This window comes from Lissotriton helveticus, chromosome 2_2 (genome assembly GCF_964261635.1).
Source record: "Lissotriton helveticus chromosome 2_2, aLisHel1.1, whole genome shotgun sequence".
Lineage (NCBI taxonomy): Eukaryota > Metazoa > Chordata > Amphibia > Caudata > Salamandridae > Lissotriton > Lissotriton helveticus.
The window spans coordinates 134,397,937-134,417,969 of NC_136060.1; the positions used below are offsets into that span (position 1 = coordinate 134,397,937).

At 45.4% G+C, this 20,033-nt stretch overlaps 1 protein-coding gene across 1 annotated transcript in view; it reads right to left on the minus strand.

Annotated features, from left to right (window-relative positions):
* The window catches only part of OCIAD1 (OCIA domain containing 1), a 231,002-nt gene that overhangs the window by 42,894 nt on the left and 168,075 nt on the right, over positions 1-20,033 (minus strand). Inside the window, exons 5-6 of the mRNA XM_078678957.1 lie at positions 11,922-12,048; positions 5,450-5,655 (exon numbers count right to left, since the gene is read on the minus strand). Coding sequence (XP_078535083.1) covers positions 5,450-5,655; positions 11,922-12,048 — 333 coding nt within the window. The remainder of the gene's footprint in view (positions 1-5,449; positions 5,656-11,921; positions 12,049-20,033) is intronic.

A 20,033-nucleotide genomic window follows, 5' to 3' on the forward strand; every position in this document is an offset into this window, starting at 1 on the left:
GGCTGCAACCTACCTTGCCTGCATGTTTACTCGAGGGCAGAGAGAGAGAACTGAGATACCCTTTTGAGGCACCATCTCCCTCCCTTGGGGCAGACTTCAGCATGGGGGGCCGCGTATAGCCTAGTCTAGTTTACTCCCTGCCTTGGTACGGGGAGGTCCTTCTGGGCACCCCGAGACACTCACTCAACGTTCATGCGTGGTTTTTTGGGTCCACCGGCAGTCAAAACTTGCCACCGCTTGGGCCCCCCATGGAGGGGCTGACCAGCTCAGTGGAGACACATTTTGCAGCTAACGCCACTTAGGTCTCTGGTGGTGAGCCACATGGCAGAGCTCTCCATCAGCTCCTGGATCTTGTCTCCCAGTCCTTCATTGGCAGCAGCTAAAGCCCTGCGGGTGCCTGGCAGACTTTCAATCTTGATTGAACACGCTGTACCTGGGGTGCTGCCAAAAGTCTCACCTGCTCCAGCTTGTATCTCTTTGATGGCACAGGGGACCCACATCACACGCCACAATGACTTCTCAGCACAACGTAAAGAAAGACAATACCCTTACGAAACATGTTCTCCTAAACCCCTGCAAAGAAGAAAAAACTGACCAAAGATACATCCCCACCCTGGTCCAGACCAAGGGAATGGTGGAATCAGTGAGAGATAACGCTCCAGTGACAAGGCCATGTTCGGAACAACTATTTGGGATCCTCCGAGAAGATTTTGCAACCCTTAAACAAGACAGAGCGTCAGAGGTGAAGGAACTCAGAAGAGATGCCGATGACTTAGGCCTGGGTATGGACTAGCTTGAACAAACATATGTTTTCACATGAGCAAGAACTGGATAGTCACCACCGAGAACTTCTTGAACTGCAGAACAAGAATTTGGAAATGCACAACCAATTGGAGAATTTAGAAAAACTCTATCATTGCTCCAATTTCTGGTTCAAGGGGGTTTCCCTGCAGGCGGTACCGGGGAACCTGGAATACTTTGCTTTCGTCTTTTCCATCATGCGGCCCCGGAAATCACAGATCAAGACATCGTCCTCAAATGTATTCTCAGGGCAGCCGCCACGCCCACTCCCTGACAAACACTAGACATTCTTACTTGCGTACACTAGACAGAAGGTGATCGTACTATCTGCTGTGCGTGATAAGCCTACTGGTTACTTTGAAGATTTCAAGATAGGGCTGTATCAAGACCTGTAAGACCTTTACCCCATGACACTACAATGCCACCAAACCCTTCGACCCTTAACGGACTTCCTCCGCGTGAAGGGGGTCAGGTACAAATGGTGACACACCTGTCGCCTCCAATTTGTTTGGAACAATGATACTCTGAGTATCCGAGCCTTACAGGAGGCCCGTTCACTGATAGATATGCGGTTGCTCCCGGGGGATCCTCCGGCACAGCCATCTTCATAGGGTTCAACTTCCCCTTCCACAGACCTGGGCCGCTCTTCATGCCTGAGGAAAGGCGAACTCTGCAAGCATTTTGAAACTGAGAGTCACAGAGAACGAGCTGAGTTGATACGCCAACTACAGAGCCATGAGAATGCGGCTGAGGTGGACAGTGACCACTGATGTACTAACAGTCCTAGGTAACCTCAAAGCGGCCCAACTGTAACATGGGTCCTTCATTATGGAGATCCCGAACTATTTTATGGTGATAGTCTTAGGTCCCGGGACATTATATCTCCCACTGTAGCTGATGTTTTTGCCTATGCAGCTCCTCCAATACTTTGAGATGGAGAGACTTTGGACCGACAACATGGACCCTCAAAGTTTGATTACTTGTGTTCCGAGGCGGGGATCAGCTTTGTTACAATGTTCTTTGACCCCCCCTTTTCCTTATGACAACCTATGTATGCTTACTTCCTTTGTAGACACCACATGGCGATTTGGCGGGGATCCCTTGCTCACTCACAGGTCCATTTGGCATTCACCAAACACTATCCAATGCCTTGCCAATGATTAATATACTCAGCCTTATATTAGGCCCCTGCGAAGTGGCTAGCACTCCTCTCTCATCAGAGAGGCCAAATGTGACATTTGTTTTATACAGAAAACCAACTGGAAGCGGCTATGAGCCCGGTCGTTTGACAGCCAATATTTCTTATCAGGCCCTGGGAAGAATTCTGGTGTGGCAATACTTTCGCCAAAACACTTTCCCGGAAGGGTAACACACACACTGAGATACCTGGAAGACTCCTATCGCTGTGTATTGACATAAAGGGACATAGGATCACTTTGGCCAACCTCTACGGCCCTAATGACCACCAGGACACCTTTCTTAAGGAGGCATTGGGTCATATTCTCCCTACGCACGACATGGATATTATTATAGATGTGGACTTCAGCATAGTAGTTTATTCCCAGTTAGATAGGTCTACCCCAAGAAAAGGGCAGACTGGCGCACGGTCCCCTGCTTATAGGCACTGGCTGGCCGAGGTAGGGTTGACGGATATATGGGGACAGACACATCCAGCTGTACAGGACCACACCTTTTTTCTCTGCGGCACAACTAACGTATGCATGCATCAATTTTATCCTCAACTCTCAGCGTATCAGCAGGGCCACATCTGCAGTAGACACTGGGGTAGCTGTTCTATCGGACCATTCATCTGTCACTCTACAATTCACACCACTTAGCTTCACTACGTCCCCCTGAACTTAGCGTGTTAACACTAAGCTCCTCACCTATGAAAGCACGCTTACAGAGATTAAAGCCACCATAGACACCTTTCTAGCTATGAATGACACACCGGTTACATCTATCATGCTATTGTGGGACACACTAAAGGCAGTGGTGCGGGGTCAGTATATCGCCATAGCAGCACACCTTAATACAGACAGATGTAATAAATGAGCACAGCTTGAGGCTACGGTCAGGGACCTCGAATGCACTCATAAGCGTATTGGTTCGCTGGCAACCGAAAGTCAACTTTGGCAGCCCACAAGAAGTTAAAAGCCATAGAAACGAACAGAGCAGAATATGCCTTGTTACGTGTAAAGCAAAGCTATTACACATGAGGGAATAATACGGGATGCCTTCTGGCCTACCAACTTCGCTATCAGGCTGTACTCCAAAGAGTAGATGAGCGGATTAAGTCAGACGGTGCCCTGACTCATCAGGAGTATTCCCTACAATTAATCCACCTTCCTACACCTTTCTTTACTTTTTCTCAAATATCATGCAGGTTGCAGTCGTTTTTAATTGATTTACCATATAGAGGAATTCTACCTCCAGCAATAGCCGGCTTCTTTTACGTAGAAGGCTGCAGCACAGCAGATTCTACTTATGGCACTGGGAAAGGACATAGGGGGGTAAGAGTAGGCTTTTAGCTCTATAATCAAACAGGAAGTGCATTTATACTTCTAAACAATGCTCAGAAGTGGGGATAAATAATGTAATATGAAGATCCTATGAATGTCGGGATGTAATCAGAGGTGTGCTTTCACACACCCTGTAAAGTATCAATGTGATCGCAATATAAATGGAATGGGACACGCCTCACCCCACTACATGCATGCTATCATCTTCACTTAGTCACCGGTCCCAGTGGGTGACATCAATGAGAAAGCACATAAGCGAGGCAGCGAGTACACCGAGAACCGACTGCCAATAATAGTTTCTTGTTCTACTGAGCACGCCTGGGGGTGTTTCAGAAATTACAGTAACATTGTTCACAGAACAATACTTATGTTGTTACCATGAGTACCAGATGAGCTTCACGCACCCACACAGAGAAGCCTACACCCAGTGGGCTCTTCTGCAAAATCCCTTGTTTTGTATTTAACCCTTCCCGGGTTCTGATGCAAATGGTCTGACTTCAAGGAAACGAATACTAGTTTTCAGGCAGTGGCGTTAAAGAACTCAGTGGAGCAGGGGAGGTACTGGAGAGCCAGGTGGAAGGTTTCAGACATACGAGAAGCCCAAGAAGCGATGCAGGAGGCACCGTCCTGCCTCTGTGTGCCTGTCAGAAGGCTGCACTTATGAACTGCAATGCTGGACATCTGGCACAGCATCAAAGAACACACTGGCTGCCAGGAAGGATCTGCAGAGTGATGATTTGAATTACACTCAGTGAAATGAAGTGTTCTAAGGCTCACGGGTGAGATCACCAGACTGAAAGGAGTGCACGCAACTGATCGGTCTTCAACAAAGCACAGCCAATGATGGGAGGACTCAGGAATTGAATAAAACCCCAAACCTACAGGTCGTTCAAATCTGCAGCAGGGATGTGAAAAACGTTCATCAGTACAAACAAAGTTACTGCTGAACACCTTGCACTAAAACAGCCTCCTTGTGGGGGGCAATTATAATATAAAAATACAATATAAGTTACAGTACAAATTATACATTCGATTTCTGCAACGTCCTTTCAGCGACTTATCTCTTAAAATGTTCCGAGTGTGTATTTGTCAATAAAAATGAGAATGGGTCAAATTTTGTAAGGTATTCTTGTATCTATTTGGTACTTATGGGTGCAAAAAAACATTATTTACGTGAGCAAATTCGTGTCAGTAATTTAGAAATATTGAATCTACATTTCTATGGCAAATTTTTCTGAATGAATAAATAAATATGTCCACATGTGCAGATTGGGGTTGGTGGGTCTCAAATTAGGAGACTACCTACAAACGTGCAAGTTTGGAAGTAATATGAAACTTTTAGCACCAATATTCCCACTCATATCTACTAATGGTAAGCACAAAAATCCATATCATATCGAAATGGAGAGGCTACACCCTAAAACATGTGAAGTGTAGGGTAAAGCTTTCTCCAAGTACAAAAATAATGTGCTAGTAGACCAGCAAATAAAGTTGAAAATCAAAAATGCACTTTTGAGTTTTATTTCCCTGTGTGAATCTGTGCGAATTCCAGGAACTTCAGATATAAAAGCCAATCATAGGTGAAAGACTATATGTGTACATTTGTGACTTTCCTGCTCAGACTTTGGTGAAGTGATCAAAACGTGTTCTTTACACACTGATTCCCCTCGCTATGATTAATCATAATATTCACTTGCAAGAATAGCTCTTGCTTTCAAGGGTGCACCAGTCAGTTTACAGATGGAACCCATATGGTATTCTTGCAAAAATTCAACAGTTCGTCCAACAGAAAAGCAGTTAACAACTAGCCTCTCAACGACTGATTATATGGCAAATCTTAATGTAATTAAACTCTTAAGTTGTGCTTTAGCTGTAAGAAGTAACAAGGTATTGCGGGATGGACAGTGAAAAGAGGTTGCGTCTTGCATCCTGCTCTTCAACCTTCCTGCCCGTGACCGTCCACAGTGGACCTGAGATCTTAGGACCACAGGATAGGAAGCACCTGTCTGAAGTTACCAGACCACCATGTCACAGGTTACTCAGTACAGAGCAGACATGTTCTGTCAAGTAAAGCGCATTGAGTGTGCCCTCCTGCTCCAATCCGGACTTCTTGCCAGGGGCTTTACCTTGTGCAGCGTGGTCCGAGATTCCGCTGGGGGAGGACTCGCTGAGGGTGGCACTGAAGGGCACCGGTTCGTAGTTGGACTGCTCGTCCGAGCTGCTGTACTCGCTAGCATACATGGAGGAAGCGGGCGCCTCGGCTGCGGGCGCGGCTGCTGGGAACTGCTGCGCGCCTTCGGTGTCTGTAAACTCCGACTTTCGGCCCGCAAACCTAGGACATGAACACATTTCGACAGACATTTGTAAAGTTTTCAAGGAATTTGGCAGCAGTGCAACTTATTCTCCTCGCCGGTATATTCTAAACTAATTAAATACATTTGACCTTTTAGAAATCAAAGTTTAAGTGGTGCTCGAAAATGCCATGTTATAAACCAGGAAAATTATCAATATTACTGGATTTAAAATGATCTGAACTCTATAAAAGGATGGATCAGGCTAATTGCTTGTGCATCCATTTCAGTTGCCTAGAACATACCAAAGAAAAGCAAACAACATATTCACAGAAACATGTGAACGGGTATTACACAACTGCGAAGTGACACTCCCAGAAACTATGCACCTGCATACCCTTGTCCATTCCAAAGTAGGCCATTACAGAACTTTTACGCCGGAGAGCATTAGGAATGCCTGTGCAAGACTATGCCAGTAGTGACGTCATGCGCCTAGTGAGCAACTCTCCTACCACTCCAATGGCATATCGCTGGAGGAGGGGCTGCAGTGAACTGGAAATAACCTTTCGGACGGGTCAATGTATTATTATTCTGTACTATGCTTTCAGGAGACTGGCTATACACAGGAAGCGTGACAGCAGTGTGCCGCTTGCCTGTCATTCAGTTCCATGCCCAGAGTGCCAGCTCCCAAGTCTGCACACAGGCACCATCATAGAATAATAGAATGGGGTTTAAAAACATCCAAATTGATTCCAGCCAGCTTCATGACTATCTTAACCCATCTAGCAATAGAGGAAGAAGAAATTCCTTTGTGGGGTTTAACAAAAGAGATGAGTAATTGAGATACATTCAAAGGGCGAAGAGAATTCATTCTCACATCGTATTCTTTCATACATTGAACAACACAGAGTTTAGTGCAACTATCAAATCGTTGATAGAAAATAGAGTCTGACATAGTTTTAGTTCTTCTATGTATTTCAAATTTAACTCCAAACATATCATAAGACCTATAAGAGATATCTAGAGCTTTAACGTCAGAGACTCTTCTGCATGAAATAAAGCAAAGAAGAGTAGCTAATTTGATAGAAAGATTCTTTCTGCTGAGAAGAGAATTAATTGGCCAAGAACAGAAAAGGTCGAGAATTAAATTAACATCCCATAGAAATTGATATCTCGGTTGAGGAGGTCTTCTAAGTCTGATACTCTTAAGTATTCTACAAATAATAGGATTTTTACCTACCGTTTTATTATTAATTACAGAATGTCCAGCAGAAATAGCAGATCTAAAACAATTGAGGGATCTGTAACTTAAACCTCTATCGAATTGTTCTCCAAGAAAATTAATTATATCAACGATAGGTGCTTCCACGGGATCCAAATCCCTTTCCAAGCACCAACGTGACCAGACTTTCCAAATGTTGTTGTATCGGTAATGTGTTCCAGGAGCCCACGACTCTCCGAGGAGAGTTGAAGCTGTTGACGAAAGTCTTGCGAGATCGTTAGATCTCCTGACACCTTCCAAGCAAGAAGGTTCAAATTCCCTGTTTGAACAAGAGGGTGAATTTGACCGTCTGCGTCTGTGAGAAGATCTATCAGAGGAGGAATTAGGAAGGGAAAATCGTAGGTTAGTTCGAGAGTTGTTGGGAACCACGCCAGAACGGATGGCCAGAACGGAGTTACTAGGACAATTGAGGAGTGTTCTTGTCTCACTTTCTGAAGTAGTCTCTGGATCATTGCGAATGGAGGGAAGTCATAAGCGTTGATCCCTTTCCAAGATTGGAGAAAGGCATAATGTTAGCCTCCGAGTCTTTAATGAAATCCAGATTCTCTGGTCATGTTAATAGGAGAATCGCAATTCACTGCTTCAAACGGGCTGAGAGGCCTGCGGTTGCTCTGCCTCTACTGGTATCCCCTCTCGAAGCCTTGAAAGGCCAGAATTGTTGGGGGAACTGCTGAACCGGTGGAGCTAGGCTCAGATAGTGTGCAGTACCCTTGCTCTACTTAGATCATAAACTCACTGACTGAACGGCATAAAGGTGGAGGAGACCAGAGGGACCAAACCAGTTGGTTGGTCTGAGTCTGAAGAGCGGGAGATGCTGTAACTCAAGACAAAAACATAGATTAACAAACAGAATGGAGGGGGCATCGTCATTGGAGGCGATTGACAAGAACAGCCCAAATATAATGTCAAAATGAGGGTGCTCCCAGTGGCAATTACTGTGCTGCTTGAATCCTGGTGCTCAAACTGGACTCCACCAATAGCCCAACCTTCTGCTAGGAAAATATACTCAATCAGTGGGCTTATGAGATGTCTGAAGAATCATGCACCCTCATGACCATGTGTATATATTCTACTCACGTAGGCACCACACTAAACTTAGATTAGACTACATCCTTGCCCCAGCTATTGCTACAGAAAGTCACAATCCTCCCAAGATGCTTATAAGATCATTACCCTGTCAAACGGACCATTGGACTCCACGAAGGGGGGAAGCTGAGCAAACTGGCGCCTGCCTACTTGGCTTCTGTCGGAGGTCAACTTTCAGGAAGTAACTCAAGAAGCTACTGAACGATTTTATAGAAATAAATAAAGGTTCAGTCCTATCTGAGATCACTCTGTGGGGGTCTCCTAAGGCAGGCATCAGGGGACATTGTTTCCTACACACACAATACAAGATAGGAAACCGCATAAAGGTTATGGGTTTTGAACATGCAACAGTGGAATCAGAGGAACTAGAGAAGGACGTCTCCCGATCCGTCAGAACTCTGGCTTCAAAGATTGAAACCAGCTAGAGAGGCGTTGAAAACTAAAGTATGGGTGCAGGCTAAAATGGCAGTATTGGCCACCAAATACAGAATTTATGAAGCCGGAGACAAAGCAGTTACATTGATATACTATCTCACCAATATGAATGCCAAAGCTAGATTTGTTCCAAGCATCCAACACCTAGACCGTGGCCTGGTAACTAACCCCCCACAGGGTAGCAGCTTATTTCATGACTATTACACAAAGCTGTATGTGAAATGGAAACTAGTGGTCCGGGCATTAAATAGACTCAATATTAAGGACCTGCCCCTTCCCAGGTTGCAACCCAAACATAAAGAGGCAATGGACCTTCCGAAATTGGAAGAGGAAATCGTGGGAGCTATAATGGCATACCGAAGGGCAAGACCCTGGGCACCCAAGGACTTTTAAACCGTTAAGCTTACCATCTAGCCCTGCTACAAACGGGGACCCTTCCGTATTACCATAAAGCGGCCCATGTTGTAGTTATACATAAACAGGGTAAATCCCCGATGACTGTGCCTCTTATAGGCCAATATGATTGATAAACATTGAAACCAAAATCCTCACCAAGGAGCTGGCCAAGTGCCTGGTGGGGGTAATCTGACCCGTGGTACACTGGGACCAGAACGGTTTCATGACCAATAGGAGAACAAGGCACTGTATATCCTGTGTGCAAGCGGTACTGGCCTTGGCACAGTGCTGCAGTGAACCACAGGCAATAATCTCAATTTATTTCCAGAAGGTGTTTGATGGTCAAATGGTTATATTCATACATAGCCCTTGAGGAAATTAATATTATTCCTCAGTTTCGGGCATATGTAAAACACCTGCATGAACTCCCAAGGCTCATGGTGAGGGTAAATGGAGAGTTGCTGCCCCCCTTTCCAACACAGTGAGGCACAATGCAGAGCTGTCCTCTCTCCCCTCTCTTGTTTACACTAGTAGTAGAACCTCTAGTAGAATGGATCTGATCTGATGCCCAGGTACGGGGCCTGCATGCACATCATAACCATGAAGACGATGCTTTGCTGTATGTACGTCGCCGAACTGCTCTATTCCTTGCCTCATGCACATATTCATGGAGGAGACTGTGGCCTCAAGATCAACTGGGATACATCAGTTATACTCCCAATAACTAACTATTTGTCTTGTTGGATCAGACGAGAAGCTGGAGGTTTAATATAGTCCCAATGTTACATCAGCTGCACCAACAACTTGAGGCCTGGGGTAAACTGCCCCCCTTGATGATGGGCCGGAGTGCCTTATTCAAAATGACCGCCTTGCCCCAATTGTTGTATGCCCTTAATATTATCCATATTTCTGCCCAAGAGATTTCAGCACCTCCTTGCAAGCTATCATCAGGAGTTATGAATGGGGAAGGAAAAGCAAAAGTGTAGCGTTTGATAAATGCACACAATAACCATACGACGGGGGCTAGAACTGGCAGACATCAGAAGATACTATCTGGCTTCCCAGCTATTGCCTGTAAGTGAAGGGTTCTAAGCAGACAGGGCAGACTCCACAATACGTTTAGAGGTGCGGGAATGCTGTTGCTTCCGTCACAATTATACAGCTATGCTATGGGGTCAACGGGGAGCTCCTGGCATTTCCTAGACAGGGCGGTAATTTGTAGGCCTAGGAAGGAGTAGCTTCAAGAATCGGTGTAACAAACCATTTTACGCACAGGCTTGCTAACACTGGGAAAAGAAATAACACTTTGCACCCAGTATCAAAGAACATCTTTCGCCCACAAAAAACACACAGGAAAGATGTTTCAGGACATGGCACCAATACGGCGTTGAAATGTATATATAAAAGATAATTTTGCGTTAAATAAAATGTTTACAGCGTTGTAAGAAGCCTCCTAGAAACGTGATTAAACTAAAGACTTTGTACATCGAACACTTGAAAATGAGTTTTGTATCTCACAAAGCCGCTGTAACACCACGCCACAATCCCGTGTATGCATTATTAGAATCGCCCGGAAGTGTCTGCGCTTCAGCAGCCTGAGCCACGCGCCACTCATCATGAACTCAGATTTTGTGGGTCCTCATTAAAGGGTTGTAGTTCTGCAACGACTCCTGCGCAGCTGGGAATACAAAAAGAGACCGGCAGCAAAGAAGTGATTTTAGTTATTTCACACATACATGTTTATGTGTTTATATATTGTGGGTCGGATTCTATGCACAATAAAATTCGACTCTTGGTACCAACCAGCCCTCACAGAGAACGAAACTCTGAACATGAACGCAGAATGTAGGCGATACCACGGGAGGAGGACGGACGGTGGCCGAGAGGGGCCTTAGGCGTGGGAGGGAGAGGAGAGAGGTCAGGTGGGCTCGGGGTGCAAAATGTGTCGTCTCTGCTCAGAGGCGTAGCTTCAGGGGGGTGTTCAGGGCGTTACGCCCCCTAAAAAATGTATTTTTCTGGTAAATTGTTGGGAACAGGGGATTTCAGTCGGGTATAGGTGTCTGTAGGATTTTTGCATACACACAAACGAAAACATACACGCTGTGTTTCGAAAGTCTTCAGAAATGTTTGTTATTTTAGAAAATATTGTATTTTCTCTCACCTAGTACCCCTACCAAACCCCATTCATCTCCCTTTCCAATGCCCCTTAGGCCCCACTGAAACACCCTGCTTGTTGTATAATGTATTGTAACGTAACACGGCAGCGTTATTGTTGTTGCCAATCTTAATGGCCAACCTACGCCCGTCTATGCTTCCGTTTTAAGCAACTTTAAAGCGCAGTATTTCCTTCTCACCAGTGACTAGAATATGATAACACGACAGCGGAGACCAGCTTCACATCAAGTACGGCCTGCATACACAAGCTTGTTTAAAAACTACTGCGACACTGGAATTTGTCAATACATATTTGGAATTCACATATTTGGAATTCCCATTTTTGGCAGCTTTCCATCTTTGCTGAATGACTATCGCCTCTGGCTGGTGTGCATTTTTTTTCAGAGGACTATTGAGGGACACAGTCTTGGAGCTGCTTTGCAGAGCACAAACAGGAAATTCCGAGTGGAAGCGACAACTGCGGGCGAGGAGGGGAACGTAAGTGGTCCTGGTTAAGATCCAATAGAATGATCTTTAAGAGTGAGCTAGGTAAATGTGTACGTGACAAACAAGAAGGAAAATAAACCATCCCCTTTTGAACTTTAAACTGTCTATACCGGAGCACTACACTGACGAGAGTACATGCAGCGTGATGGGTTTTTAAATATCATTTTATCACACGGGTTGCTATGACCTGATATACTATTATAGCAGTGAAATACTCACACCACACATTTTACTTACATTACTTCCAGCAAAAAGGTTTTTTCTTCACTGTTAATGCCCAACAACAGAACGTGTGAATATGTTTAAGATACATAATGACCGCAATCATTTTACAAGACTATCTGCCACAAGTCGCTGTGATTTACTTCTGGAAATTCAGGAGTAAGCAAATAGTAAGTCCCACCAACTGAATACAAATATCTGTGAATGTAACTCAGTGGTACTTACCGAGAAGGTAAACCTCGATTCTGTCGAATTGCCTCGCCAAGTGCAGAATTCTCCAAATTCTTAAACTTCTCCTGGCAGGTCTGCATATACGAAATCTTTCCGGTTATATATCCAATGAAGCCAGCAACTTAGAGGTAAAACCAAGCAAACAAAGACTTAAACATAGAAAATGCACAGAGAGAAAGCACAAGTTATTCGACTAGTACCTTTTTGTCTCCTCGTCTTACTACCACTATCCCTATTGGCTTGATGGTGCTTTGTTACTCTTCATAAGCCAGAAACCATTAGACTTCCTGGGCCTATACACAGCATCACTTGGGTCTAGCCCCTTCGCTTCAATCCCTCACGCCTGCACAAACTCCAGTAATTCATATCCTTTTCTCGAAGTCTCTGCCAACATACACATGTCAAGAGAAAGTTCAACAATTGAAGCACAGTTTGACAAGACTACTAAGCTTTGTCTCCATTTCCTTCTTGGTTTTTTCTGTTACCATTACAGAGCAAAGAGTTCTGTAGAAATTTGGGGGACCTGAATTTAATCTGTCTGAGTAGGATCACTAGCTGCAGAGCTATTTTAAGGTACTCAGAGAAATATCTTACCAGGGAATCAGTTTGATGAGGTGTCCAAGAAGGTAGTCATGGAAGATGGCAGGCTTGGAGGCTATTCTGTCAATACTCAACTGCTTGTAAGTGAGTAAGGAAAGTGGTTTAACCCCTCGGCTGCGCCGCCGATTTTGCAGAAGTGCGGCACTTCCACAAAACGGGCAGGGCCGCGTCGGCCATTGGCCGACGGCAGCACCAGCGAGGTAGTGCTGCCATCGGCCAATGGCCGACGGCAGCATGGAAAGGGTTAAGAGTTATTCCAGTTAGCTAAAGAATGTTCTCTTTGTAAGGAGATGGTGGTATCCAGAAATTATGGTGGTGTAAATTCTGCCATTAGCAAAATCAACCTCAAGAGTAAAGGTATCCAACAGTTATCCAAAAAGGCTAAATCCATCACAGATTTTGAGAGCATCCATAAAAGGTGCTCTCAAACTCAATAAATACAATAAAAGGAAATACAACGGTTCTAAATTTGCTTATCTGCACAGTGAGTGGTTAGCATTAAAATCTTGAATGGATCTACCCTTCAACAGCGTTGGACACCAATGGCTAGATATTTCTTATTCAATGAGTGAATCTTTGCACACACTCAAGTAGAGCAAGGGATGGGTGCAAAGGGGTCTTCAATCCCCCTTCCCCTTCCACTCCCTATCCCAAAGGGAAAAGAATTTGTAGTTGATGGCAGAAATAACCGGGCAAAGTAAAAATTATCTTTAGTGAAACTGAGGTCAAGCATTGGAGATTTAGATCGACACACATCAACAATTTCTAGAACAGCCATTTACATTTGATGAAATTAAAGACGCAATAGGTGTTCTCCCAAGGGGCAAGGCTCCTGAGTCTGATGGAGTACTCTTCGAATTTTATGAACTATATTTAGATATCCTTGTTACTCTTTCATTTCCCGCTTAGGAGGAAGCCAGAGTGCAACTATCCTCCCTCTGACACTGCACTAGGCCCTCCTTATTGCCTGTTGCAACAGGGGAAACTGGCTAACAAATGTGAATCATATAGACCTCTATCACTCAAACTGCATTGATAAAATTCGAACTAAATTATTGCTAACTACCTATCTCCTCTCCTGCCCGAACTGGTGCTCCCTGATTAGACCAGGTTTATCCCATGCAGATCGACTGCCCATAACCTGCATATTCTCTTTGCTATCATGCATTGGCTCGAACCAAGCTCAGATACCGCAGCTGTTTTCATGCATGCCTCAAAAGCATTGACTCCCTGGAGTTGGACTTTCCATTTACCACCCAGAGTTAGCTTGGTGTGCCCCTAGCTTTATAGAATGGATCAGGTTGCTTTATGATTCCCTGTAGCGAATTAACAATTTATCAAGAGGGACCCAACAGGGATGCCTCGTCATCTATCCTGTATGCAGTAGCCCTGAGGCCGCTGGCATTGAAGCTCTGCCAACATTATTCAGATAATGCCCTCAAGTACGCTAGCAGACATCTTTTGATCTCCTTGTGTGCAGAGGATGTGACCCTGTACTTGAAGAACTCACTGCGGGAATTTATATGTCTTGGTAACCTGTTTGAAATACTATCAACTGGCGTAAACCGCAGATTTTCCCCTCACTAATATAATACAATAAAATTCATGCCTAACTTCCCACTGTAATGGTGTGGAGGATCTCTTAAGTACCTAGGAATACGTATTAACTAGGATATCGATCTCACTGCTAGCGAAAATGATGGTGTCACAATGGATACACTGCAGATTACACACTGGTTATCACTCCCGTTATCATTGGCGGGCTGAATGTCCCGCATGAAGACAGTGATCTGTCCGAAACTGCTCTACCTACGGGTATACGCCGCGCTCTATAAATTGTTAAAATAAATAAATAAAATAAATATATGTTTGTGAGCATCGCGTCCCTCGTAATAGAACCTTTTCCAAACACTTAAAACTCAACTGATTCGACTGACATGGGCTGGTTAGGTGCCCGGGGATAGTTGAGAAACGCTGATGTTATCCTTTTAAAGTGGAGGGTTTGAGGCACCTGGTCCCGAGTTGTACTATTTAGATAAAAAGGCACACTTCGCCTGCTGCTGGTTCCATCTGTGTCTGCCTCATACTGCTGTAGAGGTTGACAACATAGGCCCTATACCAGGGGCGGCTGGTGACATTTTACAGTGGTGAGGCGCAAACTGATTTGCAAGTGCGTGCCCCAGGCCACTCAGGCCGGCGGCGACCCCCCCCACATGCACAACACTCAAAGAAATGTATTCACACACGCATACACACAAACATATCCATTCACAACACTCTCCACCAAACATTCATGCATACACGCACGCTCGCACCAAACACTTTAAAAGAAAAGAAAAACACACACTCTTACCTTGCTGCCGGTCCCGGTCCGCGCCACCTCTGGGCTCTGCTCCCCACACGTCACAGGCTCACAGCGCCCCTGGCCAATCCTGGCGCCAGGGGCACAGGTACCCTCTCGCCCACAGCACGCCCATTAGGGCTACTGATGCGCATGCGCAACGCCGCAAAAACACAAGTGTGCATGCGTGGGCACGGGTAAAAATTCACCCTCCGTCCCCACGCATGCTTACTTGTGTTGCCGCCTGTACGATCTCAATGAATCAACATGACGCCCGCCCGGCGGTCTGACATCATGTTGATTCATTGACATGATTGTCATGAGGGAGCTGCGGGCGGCGTCGGGCAGGGGGGGCTACGCCCCCACGCCCCAATGGACGAACCGCGCCTGCCCTATACCATTAAAATCACTGCTTGAGAACACGACCTTAGCACCCCAGCCCCCGGTGTAGACTATCTATTGAAGCTACTGCTAGTACTATTAAGAGTTTGGGACAGATTGAGAGAGAAAACTGGTCGAGATCTCTTATAGTCTTCTGCTCTCCCCCTGCCTTACCATCCAAGACTGCTAGTGAAGCAATACACAATAATAAACCATTATCCTCTATACTGTAGAAGTTATACAAAAATGGCAACTTTAACACGCTTGCAGATATTAGGGGGACACCGCCCTTCACCCCCTTTGATATTAGTTTATATTATCATCTCCAAGGTGCGTGCAAACTAGAACTGCTCTCCCTGAGTAGTATGCTTCGTATAACCCATCCCACGTTTTTACAAAGAGCTTACTATACTCCCATGAGGTATTGGAAATATGGCCTTAAGGTGGTCTCAAAATGTGCAAGATGGCACACCCGAAGGAAGACTTCTTGCACTTAGCCTAGTCATGTCAGTGTTCAACTATACTGCAGTGAGGTTATGTCCACCACATTTATTATGATAGGCCACAAGCTAAAGATGGATCCCAAGGTCGCACTGCTGGGCTGGATTGAGCAGATTCCCACTGCTCATTAACGTGTTTTACTGGTTTAGCACTATTGCTAGCTAGCAGACTTGTGGCATGTTGCTGAGATACTGGAAGAACTCTGCAGCGGAGAACTGGTTGGAATCTCCTCTATACTGAAATGCTCAACTTGAGTTGTATGTGTAGCTTCTGCTGCCCACGTCCACACCCAGAGATATATGGGAACCACTAATGTCACATCTCCTGGCTACGGAAAGTATAATTGCACCTGGTGTAATGCCATGGATGTTTTTCACATATATCTTTGATTGCTTGCCTGCTATTTTCAAAAGTACCTTTTGTTATGTGCTCTCCATTCATACTAATACATACTCTCATCTCCACTATGCAACTTTTGGAGGGTGGTATGCAACTTTTGGAGGGGCGAGAGTGAGCCGTACATGAGAGTTTGGTTTAAGTCCTTTTTTTCTTACTTACATTTGAATCCTCAATACTATAATGTACATTGCAGACCGATGGTGCACACATTTCTGTATCTTTTTGGTTTGGCTGTTTTTCTACATGTTCCTTGTCTTGATAAAACCAATAAAGAATTTGTTTAAAAAAAAAGTTATTGGAGGTTTGTATACAAACGTCACACGTTAAGGATGAATTAAATTCAAAGATGTGCTTGAGAGTGAAACAATCGATTTAACAGATTGTGCCTTTTGTTGTAGAAATGATGTCCACATACAGCAGTTGACTTTGACAGGTTTCTTTATTGTAGAAAGGTGGTAGAGTAAGAGCAGACCATCCACCACAGCAGCAACCAGTAAACTGACACAATGTGGAACATACAGAGAGAAGGCAGAGTAGAACATAGAATATGGAATATGAGAAGTAGGTATTCTTAGAAAGACAACCAGCAAAGTACTAACAATGTACTACACCTTTCATGTGAGGAACATCAAGACCTTTGCCTCCTTTTCCGTTACTGGAGAAAAGCACGGCCATGCAAATACCATACACATGGGAAGCATGTTTACTAGGCCTCTACAAGAGGAAAAAGCATAACAAACTCCCCTCCCGCTTCTGGGACCTAGGCCTCATCACAGCTAAGAGACTCCTCACCAAACATTGGAAGCGCAAAGAGCCACCACTCGTTGAACACTGGCGCGCCTCCCTGGACAACTGGGCAAGGGCGGAGAGCATTACACTCCTCAACGAAGAGACAGCGTGACTTCGGAAATTCCCCATAGCGACTCTTTGGGATGAGACACTGAGCTCCTTCCACCGAGAATGCCTGACTCAGGGAATTCCCTCGACTAACACCCCTCCCGACACGACCATGACGTGGCTTGCAGTGCAGAGGCCATAAGCCATGGACATCGAGGCCCCATTAGATGCAGGCATGAAACACCAGTTTGGGGCGCCCGCAGCCTGCTTGACATGCACATGGTTGACCTACACGAATATGCCCCCCGCCCCCGTCACGACCCACCCACCGACCGCTGTACTGACTGTATGTGGACGGACTCGCTGACATTGACAGCAAGTAGCGGCCACTCTTAGCTCCCATTAAACTGACGCACTCTCGCCTTATCACGCACCACACACCTCCAAGTTGACTACCCCCCCTTTTTTTTCTTTTTTTTTCAATTATCTCTTCTTCTCCTTTTCTCCTACTAATGTTACAAATTTCCCTCTTCTTTCTCCCTTGATTTCTTGTCTATATAGCTAGCTTTAGGTCCTGAGGGCTGAGACGGTTCCGCTAACACGCTAACAGGCACGCTGATCAGATAATCAGACTTAAACACACGTGTCTACGGCGAGGCTGTCTCACTCGACCTCGACCGCAATATGAGATATATACATTGGATTCTCTGAGTGGGGGGATGCACACTAGCGCATCTGGCACGACAATGGACACACTGGGCAAACGGGTTTAGTCCCGAGATAGGGCGGCAACGGGCCTCATGTCCACCCCGAGGCGCGAGGATGACACATCAGTCCCGCCACCAGGCCCCGCAGCTAACACTGCGCTGACACGCAAAGTCGCGACACCAGGGTTGGGTCACACGCCACAGGATGGGTCCCCCCAGTGGCTGCTAGTTGGAGGTAGTCATTGGGAGTAGAGACCACGATACTTAACACACCGCAGGACTATTGTGACCACCCACGTGCCAGTTCACCCCGTTTGCATAAGGTATGACACTGGTGATATCGTGAATGTAATGTTACAATGTACTTAATGAATAGACTCGGGGAGATACCACGCACTGTTATGGCTTGAGTCAATGAATGATTTTCTGTTCATGTATCTGTGAAAACAATAAAACATATTAAAAAAAGAAAAAAAGAAGACCTTTGCCTCCTTTTGTAGACTATTCTGATGCAAAGGCTGGGAGAGAATACATTATCAAAGACCAAGAGTAAATCTGTGGTGAAGCTTGTTTCAAGAGCCAGGGAACCGTTAGGGGCTTAGAGTGGTACATTTCTGTGAGATACAATCTTTACTGCTTGTCTGGTGGCAAGAGGGCCAACACAGGTCGCCAAGATAAGAGGAAGGAATAACAGGAATGAGGGAATGAGGGAAAGTATGGACTGGACAGAAAGATAAGAAGGACATGTTAACCACAGGGTATGGTTAGTCTAGTTGGATTGTTGATAGCCTCAAAAAGTACTGTTTCTGAGTCACGAGATCTTGTACCACTGCTGAGGGAAAGAAAACTAGGAAAGGGGCGTGGACTTCAATGTAACAGGAGAAGGGCTGACACAGAAGAGGCAAGGAAGGGTGTATGAGATGGAGGAATGCCCAAAAGCTGCTATTAAGACGGAAAGAGAATGCAATGACCATACCTGGAAAACGCTGGCATAGCAGAAAGATTGGTCTGGAGGCGAAGAAACTCATGATCTAAATATCAGTATTTAGGAAGGACTTCGGCACCAAAGCTCAGGACAGAAAAAGCACAGTAAGGGGAGTAATTAAGAGGCAATCAAAATGAAGGGGACAAATCAAAGAAGAGAAGTAATCACAGTTAGATAAAGAAATCAAAATATCAGTGAGGCACTGCAGAGTACCTCATCTGATATTGGTGTTGCTGGAGCAGCACGTAGGATATGTAGGATATGTAGAAGAGCTGCTGTTCCTACAAACTGGTGGAAGGGAGGAATCAATGGAACTAATTACAGTTAGCAGGAAAAAATCCCAAATGATCAATCAGCACATCTGTTCAGTTCCTGCAAGATAGTAGCTGAGACTAAAACTGATCAAGGCTGCCCGATGGCAATATACATGAATGGTTGTAGAGGTAGTAATTTAACATGAATGGTTGTAGAGGTAGTAATTTATCGTGAAATTAATTTCAGGCAACGCCATTCAAAGACCCAAACATATAAATCCCCAATCTGAAATGTACTTGTTATTGGTACGTATCATTACTTGAAGACAGAAACCAGAAGGGGGGACAATTGTCAAACACAGGTGCCCTTTCCTAGTGGTTGCTCTTTGCTATAGCTACCCTTTATTGGTTGTCCTGCGACTGCTATCTTTTTTAGCCCTGGGCGTAGTACGCGTAGTAGCGCTATGCGTAGCTACACGAAGTGCACTTCGCGAGCTACGTGTAGCTAAGCAGTGCATAGTGCACTGGGCAAAATGCTGTTCGCACTGATTGCACAGTGCCGGATGCTTGTCCGCACTGTGCAATCATTCCAAACCGCATCTTGCACAGTGCAAGCGGTCGTTTACTGTAGCTCGAGTAGATTTCTACTCGAGCGGCATCTTTCTGAACGCGGACTGGTGGTTTCTCATCGTGAGCGGTCACAAGCATATGCGACCACTCGCAATGAGAAACCTGACCACCCCGCGTTGAGAATCTCGCAAGGAGGTTTATTTTTCATGCTTGCGATCGGCAACTTGATGTTGCTGATCGCGAATTAGGAAAAAGCCTCGCCGGGATGTCATTGACGTTGAGGACCGGGAGCAAGCAAAAAATGACTGCTACGCTACGCATGTTTGCACTGTGCTACGTGCAATTTACGTAGTGCGAAGTAGCGCAAAGTACGCAAGCGTAGCGTAGTACTTCGCCCAGGGTTAATCTTTTTTCATATGTTGGTATGGGTTGCCTGCACTTATCAGTGTAGTCTTGGTTGCTTGAGATCTTCGACTCCTGCTGCTTCTGGGCTCTGCATGCTGCATGAAAGAGTGCGCTGGTGCGGAGCTG